The 12,054-nt window shown below is 45.2% G+C and overlaps 1 protein-coding gene across 1 annotated transcript in view; it reads left to right on the forward strand.

Annotated features, from left to right (window-relative positions):
* SDK1 (sidekick cell adhesion molecule 1) overlaps positions 1-12,054 on the forward strand; it is a 2,061,301-nt gene that overhangs the window by 1,456,980 nt on the left and 592,267 nt on the right. The window contains exons 16-17 of the mRNA XM_069209963.1: positions 455-595; positions 3,824-4,005. Of these exons, the coding sequence (XP_069066064.1) occupies positions 455-595; positions 3,824-4,005 (323 nt within the window). The remainder of the gene's footprint in view (positions 1-454; positions 596-3,823; positions 4,006-12,054) is intronic.

A 12,054-nucleotide genomic window follows, 5' to 3' on the forward strand; every position in this document is an offset into this window, starting at 1 on the left:
TAAATGAATGCCATTAAGGGAAAGGGTGAGAACACCAAACATCCCTCTTTTTTGTGTTGGAGGGTAGATTTACATGCAGATGTGCTATGGTCATATTTGTTTAAGGTCATCCTTATGTTTTGCCAAAATATTGAACTAAATCCTGTATATATTTGAATGTGTGTTTATGTTTAATTGAAAATCTAATTTTGGCCCAGTGATTGCTATGATATTTAATTGGATTTAAGCAGTGAGGATTTGTAGCATACAAAATGAGCGTTTGTTCCAAAGTAACAGACACATTACCTTTCTGATTGCAGGTGGTTGCTGGGTTGTGGTCTTAATAAACACTTTTGGTGTTGGAATGAAAATATACTTCGAATTTTGATGAATGCAGTTGAATTGTGAAAGCCAAATAAGGGTATATTTGATGAAACTGTCAAGTGTGTGACTTCTTTGATACTGTTGTGCTTAGGTTGATGTTGCCTGAAGAAACCCCCAGCGCACCTCCCAAAAATATTGTGGCCAGCGGACGCACCAATCAGTCCATCATGGTACAGTGGCAGCCACCACCTGAGAGTGACCACAATGGTGTCCTTCATGGATACATTCTAAGGTAAAAGGGGTTGTGACTTGGATGGGATCTTAGTGTGGCGCTGATCAAGAAGCTTCTAGAATATGTGAATGTCTCGGTTGTTGCACCATTGTTCGTCTCGGCGGCAGGGCAGCAGTCAGGAGAACTTAAACTTTACTACTAACCCCCCATTTCCCGCTGTCACAAAATGGAAGCCAGTCGTTTTCCACTGAGTTGGATAACATTTGCACCTGTTTGTTCATAATGATTGCCTTGCATCCCCCTTGCATTAACTGTTTGCGATCGGAAATTTGGAAATTACAAGTACAGGGAGTGCAGAATTATTAGGCAAGTTGTATTTTTGAGGATTAATTTTATTATTGAACAACAACCATGTTCTCAATGAACCCAAAAAACTCATCAATATCAAAGCTGAATATTTTTGGAAGTAGTTTTTAGTTTGTTTTTAGTTTTAGCTATGTTAGGGGGATATCTGTGTGTGCAGGTGACTATTACTGTGCATAATTATTAGGCAACTTAACAAAAAAAAAATATATACCCATTTCAATTATTTATTATTACCAGTGAAACCAATATAACATCTCAACATTCACAAATATACATTTCTGACATTCAAAAACAAAACAAAAACAAATCAGTGACCAATATAGCCACCTTTCTTTGCAAGGACACTCAAAAGCCTGCCATCCATGGATTCTGTCAGTTTTTTGATCTGTTCACCATCAACATTGCGTGCAGCAGCAACCACAGCCTCCCAGACACTGTTCAGAGAGGTGTACTGTTTTCCCTCCTTGTAACTCTCACATTTGATGATGGACCACAGGTTCTCAATGGGGTTCAGATCAGGTGAACAAGGAGGCCATGTCATTAGATTTCCTTCTTTTATACCCTTTCTTGCCAGCCACGCTGTGGAGTACTTGGACGCGTGTGATGGAGCATTGTCCTGCATGAAAATCATGTTTTTCTTGAAGGATGCAGACTTCTTCATGTACCACTGCTTGAAGAAGGTGTCTTCCAGGAACTGGCAGTAGGACTGGGAGTTGAGCTTGACTCCATCCTCAACCCGAAAAGGCCCCACAAGCTCATCTTTGATGATACCAGCCCAAACCAGTACTCCACCTCCACCTTGCTGGCGTCTGCGTCGGACTGGAGCTCTCTGCCCTTTACCAATCCAGCCACGGGCCCATCCATCTGGCCCATCAAGACTCACTCTCATTTCATCAGTCCATAAAACCTTAGAAAAATCAGTCTTGAGATATTTATTGGCCCAGTCTTGACGTTTCAGCTTGTGTGTCTTGTTCAGTGGTGGTCGTCTTTCAGCCTTTCTTACCTTGGCCATGTCTCTGAGTATTGCACACCTTGTGCTTTTGGGCACTCCAGTGATGTTGCAGCTCTGAAATATGGCCAAACTGGTGGCAAGTGGCATCGTGGCAGCTGCACGCTTGACTTTTCTCAGTTCATGGGCAGTTATTTTGCGCCTTGGTTTTTCCACACGCTTCTTGCGACCCTGTTGACTATTTTGAATGAAACGCTTGATTGTTCGATGATCACGCTTCAGAAGCTTTGCAATTTTAAGAGTGCTGCATCCCTCTGCAAGATATCTCACTATTTTTGACTTTTCTGAGCCTGTCAAGTCCTTCTTTTGACCCATTTTGCCAAAGGAAAGGAAGTTGCCTAATAATTATGCACACCTGATATAGGGTGTTGATGTCATTAGACCACACCCCTTCTCATTACAGAGATGCACATCACCTAATATGCTTAATTGGTAGTAGGCTTTCGAGCCTATACAGCTTGGAGTAAGACAACATGCATAAAGAGGATGATGTGGTCAAAATACTCATTTGCCTAATAATTCTGCATTCCCTGTATAAAATCTGGGGGTCATTACATTTTTGTGGAAGTTTAAGTACTTTCATGTTTAAGTTATGAAAGTCAGTGACTATCAGGAGACAGGAAATGAAAGTGAGTAGGTAGATGTGTCATGCCGAAACCAAATGTGTGCAGTTTTTTGAGGTTGGCAGTAAAACCTACGCCAGAGTACTTTCTTTGATTAGCGGAGGGCCTGTTGTAGATATGCACTCAGTGAGACGCACTGGCCATCAACCACCTAGGAATAAGTATGAAGCTTTACTTCTGGAATTGATGCTCTCACCCTGCTGCAATCTTTAATGGATGTTGAGATCTTTGCTTAGGAAGTCTTGATTCTGATCTTACAATTTTCCAAAGGAAACTTAACTGAAACATTGGTCACTGACAGTTGTGTTCACCTTTGGGTTTCCTTCCTTGTAGCACACTTAATCATGGAGATATATTACGTGTCTCCAGATAGCCACAGAGGCCATTCGTAAAATTTCTGCTTCTATGAATTCACCCCGTATGGGCGGCATAATGGGTACTTGTGTTTCTCCTCCTTCCCACTGTTAGGGATACTGAGCCTCGATGCTGTGTTCTCCTTCCCTCGTTGCATGCCACTCTCCATCCCTGCCTCTGTAAGAGCATCTTCTGTCTCAGGCCCATTGCTTTCCACAGCGACAACAATCTCTGTTCCTGTACCGCAACCCTCTTGAACCCCAATCTCACGTGAACCTTGATGGCCACTCTGATACTCACGCGCACACCGACACAGCCACCTCCCGCCACCACCGTTGTCACAGAGCACATCCTAAGCGTTTCTTTCAGGGGAGGGTGATGTTTCTGCCTGGGCTTAGAGGGAAGATATAATCACACCGGGAGGTGGAACCACTAGTACAACCCCACAGACACGCTGCTCTAGACACCCGCGGGTGAGGGCAATGCTGCCCCCCGACTCTAAAGTTTCAGGTGCACAGATTTAAAAAATGTCTATTGGATTGGCAGCTGCGTCTTGATAACACCCCTCCCCCAGGGCCAGCTCCGTCAGTTATGTATTTTCTCTGCCGAATCACAGATTTTATGGAACAGTTATGCATAAAAAGCTATATTTTTCCGCAGTCGAATAACAGGGTGAAGTAGCAGTTTAGTTTGACCCGAAGCGTGTAATGTCCCCGAGCTCGGATTATAAATTCCGCATCAGTCGAGCTGGGTATATCACCGGGATGCGGGCTGTTTTCCCTGGTTCTGCTCCCATCCTTGTTATGGTAATGTTACGAGCGCGCTGTAAAAGTGTGGCTGTTGCCTGCTTGCAGCCGGTGCCGCGTGGCTGTAGGTGCGGGGACGGTCATTGCTGCCATGTAATTGACTGCTATGTGCTTTTCCTCTCCTCTGCAGATACCGCCTGGCTGGCCTCCCCGGGGAGTACCAGTATAAAAACATCTCTAGCCCAGAGATTAATTACTGCCTAGTCAAGGAGCTGATCATCTGGACACAGTATGAAATCCAGGTGGCGGCGTATAATGGAGCCGGCCTGGGCACCTTCAGCAGGGCGGTGATCGAATACACTTTGCAGGGAGGTGAGCTCTGTCTTTTCTGTTAATAAAACTGATAAGCCATACTTAATGTCACCTCGCAGTTCATTTGGAAAAGGGTTACGTTTTACGATTGAATCCTTTGAGTTGCAAGTGTGGATCGGCGATCGAGGAGTAGGAAGGTGAGCGTAAGTCGTAGGGGGCAGGACCGACCTTGGGCAAGTGCCTGGGCGCCAAATTCGAGAGGGGCGCAGGAGCTCCCTGCAGCTATTCCAAAGATTTAGATTCCCAAAAAGTGCGTGGGGGCATCAAATTTGGTTTCGCCCAGAGTGCTCTGTAAACCATGGCACGTTCAGTCAGAGGAGGCACGTGTACCCTGCTCACCCACCCCCCAAACCTCTGAGTGCTGTAGCCCACAAAAATACTTAACTCTTATATTTATCCAGAAACCTTTTTAAGTGGAAGCAATTTCCCAGTTAGCAAAATTCCTGCTCAGCCAGTGCATCAACAATACGCCTCCAGTGGATGCGGTTTGCTCATCTTCTTAGTAGGCTGTCTTTGTGTTTTGCTTCTGCAATTAATTTCTTCTATCAAGGCAGGTGTGACTAACCACCAGAGTCTGAATGACCCTCTCGCTGCTCTTTTCTTTTATTAAATGCCCATCCTGGTTCTTTCTCCTGCTCTCCGCTGTAGAATCTAATGGCCCTTGATGCTACGTGCTGTTATTATCATCCCATATTGATTGGCTGTCTGGGTTCATTTATCAGGGTATTAATCCTTTGCTACAAAATGACTGCAGCCGATCCTGCATTCAAATTGTCTTCTATGATGTGCCATGAAGAAAGCTGCCCAGGTCCCTGCTAAAAATGTCATGATTGTTAATTGCTTGAGAGCAGAAACACCACCCGCACGCTTGTATTCTGGGTCCCCAACCCTACCCTATTTGGCACGACATTGATTTTCCAAGATTATTTATTTCGTGTTTAGTTTTCATGAGTACATGGCACGAATCCTGAAAAGCTGGGCTAGGAAAATCGGGTCAAAGTACCAGCAAATGATGAATGAAGAAAAAGTGCAGCTTGTTTCAGAAGGCCCAACACACACGCTTTCCTGTTCCCTCCAAGATGGCGGCTGATAGGTTCCATTTATGAGAGCGGTTGATGATGGTTGTAAGGCAGGCGATGATGGGAGGAGAAATGGAGGATGAATGGCTTCTGTGAACTGATTGGTTCTATAAAACCTGGTTTCTAACCGAGGCACGACTTCAGAAAGCTTTTAGTGAGTTGGGAATTAAAGTGTATGCTAATAGCGTTATTGATCATGATCGATCATATGAAGCAGCCCTCTACTGCAGAGATATGAAAAAATGTTGTTTATAAGTCTTGAAATCGCAGAATTTGAGTCAGCTTTTCAGTCTTTCCGTGTTGATAGTCTGCATAGTGTTAACTCTGTTTACAGAGTTTCAGCACAATTGCCCCTGCTAATAAACCAAATGTCCATACAAATTCTATTCTAAAACCCAAGGTGCGACTGCTCCTTTGATTGTAGAATACAGAGCATGTTGGGGGAATTACCCGTGCCACGGTCACTTTAGAGTACCAACTGGGAGTGAATGGCAGTCAAAGGGTCTTTGATAAGGGGGTGTGGCATGGTTTTATGACACACTCAGTCAAAGATGGACATACTGTGCAGATATCCACTCTGTGTTTGCTGCAGGATTGCATTGATAAACATAATGCAGTCATACCAGAGGCTGAATGGGCACACCTGACTCACCTGCATCAGTTGGCTGGACTTTGGTGCCTGCAAGGTAGCTTGTAAACTCTCTAGATTATTCCCCAGGCTCAGTCTCAGAATTTGCAGGACTACCTCTTATCGTTGAGCTCTTCAGGTCCGTGCCCGAATCTCTGAATTTGCTATGCAGTTTCTTTATGCCTCTCATATCCTCAAGGTCACAACCCCTTTCTGAATATTTGATTTAATATCATCATAGCTTGTCAAATCACAGTACTGAATCCCAAGGATTTTAGGATTGGATCTTCTCGCATCAAACCAGCGTGGTGCTTAGAATGTCCACTAGCTTCTTTACCTTTTGTATTACCACCATGTCATATCTGAGGGTGCTCATGAGCAGCTCTGCTGGCTCATGCTGTTTTTAGTTACTTTTACTTCTTGTCACTTTTGGATTTTCCACTTGTGGACTTTCTTCCTTATTAGGGGACTGGAAGTTGCTCCTAGCTGTTTAACTTCAAAGCTTCACGTGCTTGTACTGCATATGCAGACACATGCCTTAAGTCACCAACCCATCTCTTTGCGTATGTGTGCTCTCCACATTTCTCGCTTATTTTGCCCAATGGATTGCTGTGTAACCTGCTTCACTCGCGCTCAATAAAATTGATGGCATTATCCGGCTCCTGTATTGTTGTCTATTTTTGGGTCTATCTGTAGCTGGTTGAGTCAACTCAATCTTCTCTTTTGCGTTGTACCATCAGTTGTTTGTAACGGCTGACCTGCATATCCTCTGCATCTAGTGCATGTGTAGTAGTTAATTGGTGTCCACTTGCGCTTTGCTCTCATTGGTACATCCAAAACCTCTGTGCTTGCATTCACTGTAAGGATGAACTGATCCCTAAAGCAATGTTGGATTTCTTTACCAGGAATAAGAGTCAGGATGTTGATACAGGTTCTTAGCACTGGGTTTAGTACAGAGCACGTTTTTTGACAAAGAGTTTGGGAGGCACACTCCCAGGACCATCTCTCTCCATCGTGGAGGTCTCACTAACTGCATCTACGCATGCACTGCAAGCAAACTTGATCCATCAGACAGGGAGTAGATATGATAAATGCTGAACCCCCTTAGCCACAGTATTGTGGTTTAGGAACATGCCAGTGAAATAAACTTTAAATGCCATGTTGTCTGTAGTGTACATTTAAAACCGCTCACATGAATGATGGTAGAAAAATGGCTTCAGGTCTGCCATTGTAGCCAGGCTAGCCAACAACGTCACAGCCATATCATAGTATACCACGTTGACTTGTAGAAAAAGAAATACAAAAATCAGGCCAGGTGCCTTTAAATGTGCATTTTACCACTCAAGGCTGGGACCAGATGTATCAAAGGGTTTTACCCATTTTGTGTCTGTCAGACAAAGCTTTAGTGCATATGGGCCTTAATGGATAAAAGTGGGACATACTAAATACTGAGACTAACATTTCCCTATACTTACAACTTGCTATATCCGCTGCTAAGGCTACTGTAACATTTCCTGTTGAAAGTAGTACCCACTTGATTCACACACATTTTAAAATTTACTCATAATCTAGTTAACTGCTGAAGATAGAATTTTGCTCATTATAGTATAAAGCTAACTTTATGAAAACAAATGATGCAAATTAGAAGCTCTAGCGCTGGTTTTATTTCTGCCAGTGGCAGTGATTAGCATACTGATTAGATGTGAAAAGATACTGCTGAGTGGACAACTGACCAGTCTCTGCTAGCAGAAAACTGGGAGGGGTAATTACTGGCCATTTATTTTAGAATGTGAGACCTGGAACGTATGTTTAATACAGATGGCGTCATACAGGACCAGTATCGGGTCTGGACGATTTTACATTGTTATCCTAAAGGCGGCGAGTTGTAAGAAGGCTTTATAACTGGGATCTATTAAAACCATCCTCTATCTTCTCAAAGTTTGTGGGGAATCTGTTTACAGAGAGAGTTAGGGATAGTTTGGCAGGAGTGGATCTTCACTTTAGTATGACAGCTCCTTAGTAGACTTTAAGAGCTGTGAACCCTGACATAATTTTCTGGAAAGTAGGAAGGACCGGCTTGCCCAGGAAAGTGAACAGACACGTATCTAGCAATTATTTAAGGATTGGTTGTGACGTTACCGGTCACTAGCTGGTATACATTATGAAACTTAGTGTCTAGCAGCAGCCTCTCAAAACTCAACTGCATAAGGTTTGAAATTAGAAGAAATTCATAGAGCTCTACAGTTGTACCCAGGGACTGAAAGTGCCTTCCAAAGTTTAGTTGGTTGGCCTCCTCCTGAAGCCTCTGGGGGAAAAACTTACAGATGAAAGGCTCCAGCTGTCTGGCAGATTCAGCAGACCATTTGGGAACTGAGTCCACTCGACCCTGCTGGGGCACATGCTGAAGTGATATTGATCCCTGGGTTCCGTAGCAGACGGAGAGCTTTAGAAGTAACAATGGAGAAGATATCCACCAGTTGAAGAAATTGGGACATTTGGCTGTAGCAGTAAGTAATTATAGAGAGGTTGGTATCTCTGTGCATCTGTGGTGTTGGAAGATTGGAAACCTTGGAAGATATCAGCCTGGAAGGTTACAGAGTCTACCCCAGGCGTGGAGCATCTATGAGAGAACAATACTGGTAACTATTTGTTTTTTTGGTTTTCTCTGGTGGCCACGTCTGCTAATGCTCATAGATTAAACTCTCATCTTCCCTTAATTCGATTAGACTCATTTTTTGGCATTTTGTGTATAACACTTCCTCTCTTTGTGAGAATATTATTGGCCTAGTTCTTTCAGTGCTGCTTTAATACTTAATGTTAGAAATGGGGTCTTTGGTTGGCAGTCAGGTTACCACCTGTTCAAGCAAGGACCCTCACTCTAGTCAGGGCAAAAGAGAATCACCCTCAGCTAACCCTTGCTTACACACTTGGTAGCTTGGCACGAGCAGTAGGCTTAACTTCAGAGTGCTAGGTGTAAGTTATTTGTACCAACACACACAGGGGGTCATTCTAACTTCGACGGGCGGCGGAGGCCGCCCGCCGAAGTACCCCCACCAAAATACCACTCCGCGGTCTAAAGACCACGGAGGGTATTTTGGGATTTGCCCTGGGCTGGCGGGCGGCCGCCAAAAGGCCGCCCGCCAGCCCAGGGCAAATCAACCTTCCCACGAGGACGCCGGCTCAGAATTGAGCCGGCGTAGTGGGAAGGTGCGACGGGTGCTGTTGCACCCGTCGCGTATTTCAGTGTCTGCATAGCAGACACTGAAATACTGAGTGGGGCCCCCAGGGGCCCCGCGGCACCCCCTGCCGCCATCCTGTTCCTGGCGGGAGACCCGCCAGGAACAGGATGGCGGTAGGGGGTGTCAGAATCCCCATGGCGGCGGAGCGTGCTCCGCCGCCATGGAGGATTCTGCAGGGCAGCGGGAAACCGGCGGGAGACCGCCGGTTTCCCGCATCTGACCGCGGCAGAACCGCCGCGGTCAGAATGCCCTTAGGAGCACCGCCAGCCTGTTGGCGGTGCTCCCGTGGTCGGTGACCCTGGCGGTCACCGACCGCCAGGGTCAGAATGACCCCCACAGTAACTTAATGAAAACACTACAAAATGACACAACACAGGTTTAGAAAAATTGAAAATATTTATCTAAACAAAACAAGACCAAAGCGACAAAAATCCACAATACACAAGTCAAGTTATCAATAAAAATGCAAAAAGAGTCTTCATGTGATTTTAAACACACACTAACACTGTTAGCGTTACAATGTACCTTGGATGTGTCAAAAATAACCCAGCACGGGCGATTGTGCCCAAAAAGTGCTTGCGATATGTCGATTTCACTCAAGAGCGAGACCTTGCGTCGTTTCTCCTTTTGTCGGGTCGGCGTGCGTCGTTTCTGCTCGGGTCCTGGCAGGCCTTGCGTTTTTTTTACACGCCCAGCGGTACTTGCAAAGGAAATCCAGCCGCATGATCTGAAAAACACTCAGCGCAGGTGCGATCTCACCAGCCTCCATTAGCGATGCTGTGTATCGTTTCCCAGCCCCGGGCGTCTATCTTCGGGTCGCGTTGCAGACGAGCATCAATTTTCAGCCACGAAGGTAGCTGTGCGTTGATTTTTTTCACCCGCAGATCGGAGTTGCGTCGATCTTTTCCCCGCACGGCGTTCTGTGCGTGGATTACTTAATTTTAGGCTGCCAGCTTCCCCTTTCAGGGTCCCAGGAACTGGATGGGCACCACTTGGCAGAGTAGGAGTCTCTCCAGAGACTCCAGGTGTTGGCAGGGAGAAGTCTTTGCTGCCCCTGAGACTTCAGACAACAGGAGGCAAGCTCTAAAACAAGCCCTTGGAAATCTTCACAAGATGGAAGGCACACAAAGTCCAGTCTTTGCCCTCTTACTCTGGCAGAAGCAGCAACTACAGGATAGCTCCACAAAGCACAGTCACAGGCAGGACAGCTCTTCTTCCTCAGCTGTTCAGCTCTTCTCCAGGCAGATGTTCCTCTTGGTTTCCAGAAGTGTTCTAAAGTCTGTGGTTTTGGGTGCCCTTCTTATACACATTTTTCCCTTTGAAGTAGGCCTACTTCAAAGCAAAGTCTTCCTTGATTGTGAAATCCTGCCTTGCCCAGGCCAGGCCACAGACACTCACCAGGGGGTTGGAGACTGCATTGTATGAGGGCAGGCACAGCCCTTTCAGGTGTGAGTGACCACTCCTCCCCTCCCTCCTAGCACAGATGGCTCATCAGGAAATGCAGACCACACCCCAGCTCCCTTTGTGTCACTGTCTAGTGTGAGGTGCAGCCAGCCCAACTGTCAAACTGGCCCAGACAGGGAATCCACAAACAGGCAGAGTCACAGAAATGGTATAAGCAAGAAAATGCTCACCTTCTAAAAGTGGCATTTTCAAACACACAATCTTAAAAACAACTTTACTAAAAGATGTATTTTTAAATTGTGAGCTCAGAGACCCCAAACTCCATGTCTATCCGCTCCCAAAGGGAATCTACACTTTAATCATATTTAAAGGTAGCCCCCATGTTAACCTATGAGAGGGAAAGGCCTTGCAACAGTGAAAAACGAATTTAGCAATATTTCACTGTTAGGACATATGAAACACGTAACTATATGTCCTACCTTAACCATACACTGCACCCTGCCCTTGGGGCTATCTAGGGCCTACCTTAGAAGTGTCTGACATGTAGGAAAAGGGAAGGTTTAGGCCTGGCAAGTCGGTACACTTGCCAAGTCGAATTTACAGTTTAAAACTTCACACACAGACACTGCAGTGGCAGGTCTGAGACAAGATTACACGGCTACTTATGTGGGTGGCACATCCAGTGTTATAGGCCAACTAGTAGCATTTGCTTTACAGGCCCTGGCACCTCTAGTGCACTTTACTAGGGGCTTACTAGTAAATCAAATATGCCAGCCATGGATAAGCCAATTACATACACATTTTGTATAGGAGCACTTGCACTTTAGCACTGGTTAGCAGTGGTTAAGTGCCCAGGATAACAAAAACAGCAAAATCAGAGTCCAGCACACATCAACAACCTGGGAAACAGAGGCAAAAAGTTAAGGGAGGCCCGCCAAGGATGAAAAGTCTAACACTTAACACACATGTCTCTGGGAAACGCTTGCCTGTTGTACCATGGCTATTCGGTGTTAAACACAAGTTTTCTCAATTAAACCTTGTCTAATTTTGTGGGACCATTTCTACCATTTAATAATCCAGAATCTGAAAGCCAAGGCTTTTGAAGTGCTATAATATGACACTGGTGCCTTTTCTGGAGAATGAGGGTGTCTACAACTTGGTGGCTACAGCACTTCCCCACCACAACCAGCCTTGGCCATAGAAACCCAGATTCTCAAGCAGGCACTGGAGATTTGGACAAAGCCTTTCTACAAGGCTGCAGTTTTCACATCTTTGAACACAAGGTACCCGGCCCGAAAGAGCTGGACAGTATTTATATCCGGGAGTCCATCTGCTGATAGAAGAATTTTTTAAGGTCAAAACAAAGTTTGGACAAGATGGCAAAGTCTCTAGATAATAACTGGAAGAAGATATTCCAGACCGGTGATCAAACCATCAAACCCCGTGGTAGGCCAATGCCAATAAGATCATGGACAGCTAAATACTCCTCTGGTTTGAATTCCACCACTTAAATTTGTCCTACCTGCTTCTGGGATCTACAAAGAAGAATAGTAGTCCTTGCTTAAATTGTGCAATGAAATTGTGAATCTGAAAATGCTGATAGCCAGAGGCCTCATTGGTGTGGCTCTCCTAGTCAGAGGACCTGAAACTTGGGGTTCAGGAAAAAGTGATTAGTATTCTTTTTTTATGGGAATACAAA

Source organism: Pleurodeles waltl, chromosome 10 (assembly GCF_031143425.1).
Source record: "Pleurodeles waltl isolate 20211129_DDA chromosome 10, aPleWal1.hap1.20221129, whole genome shotgun sequence".
NCBI lineage: Eukaryota > Metazoa > Chordata > Amphibia > Caudata > Salamandridae > Pleurodeles > Pleurodeles waltl.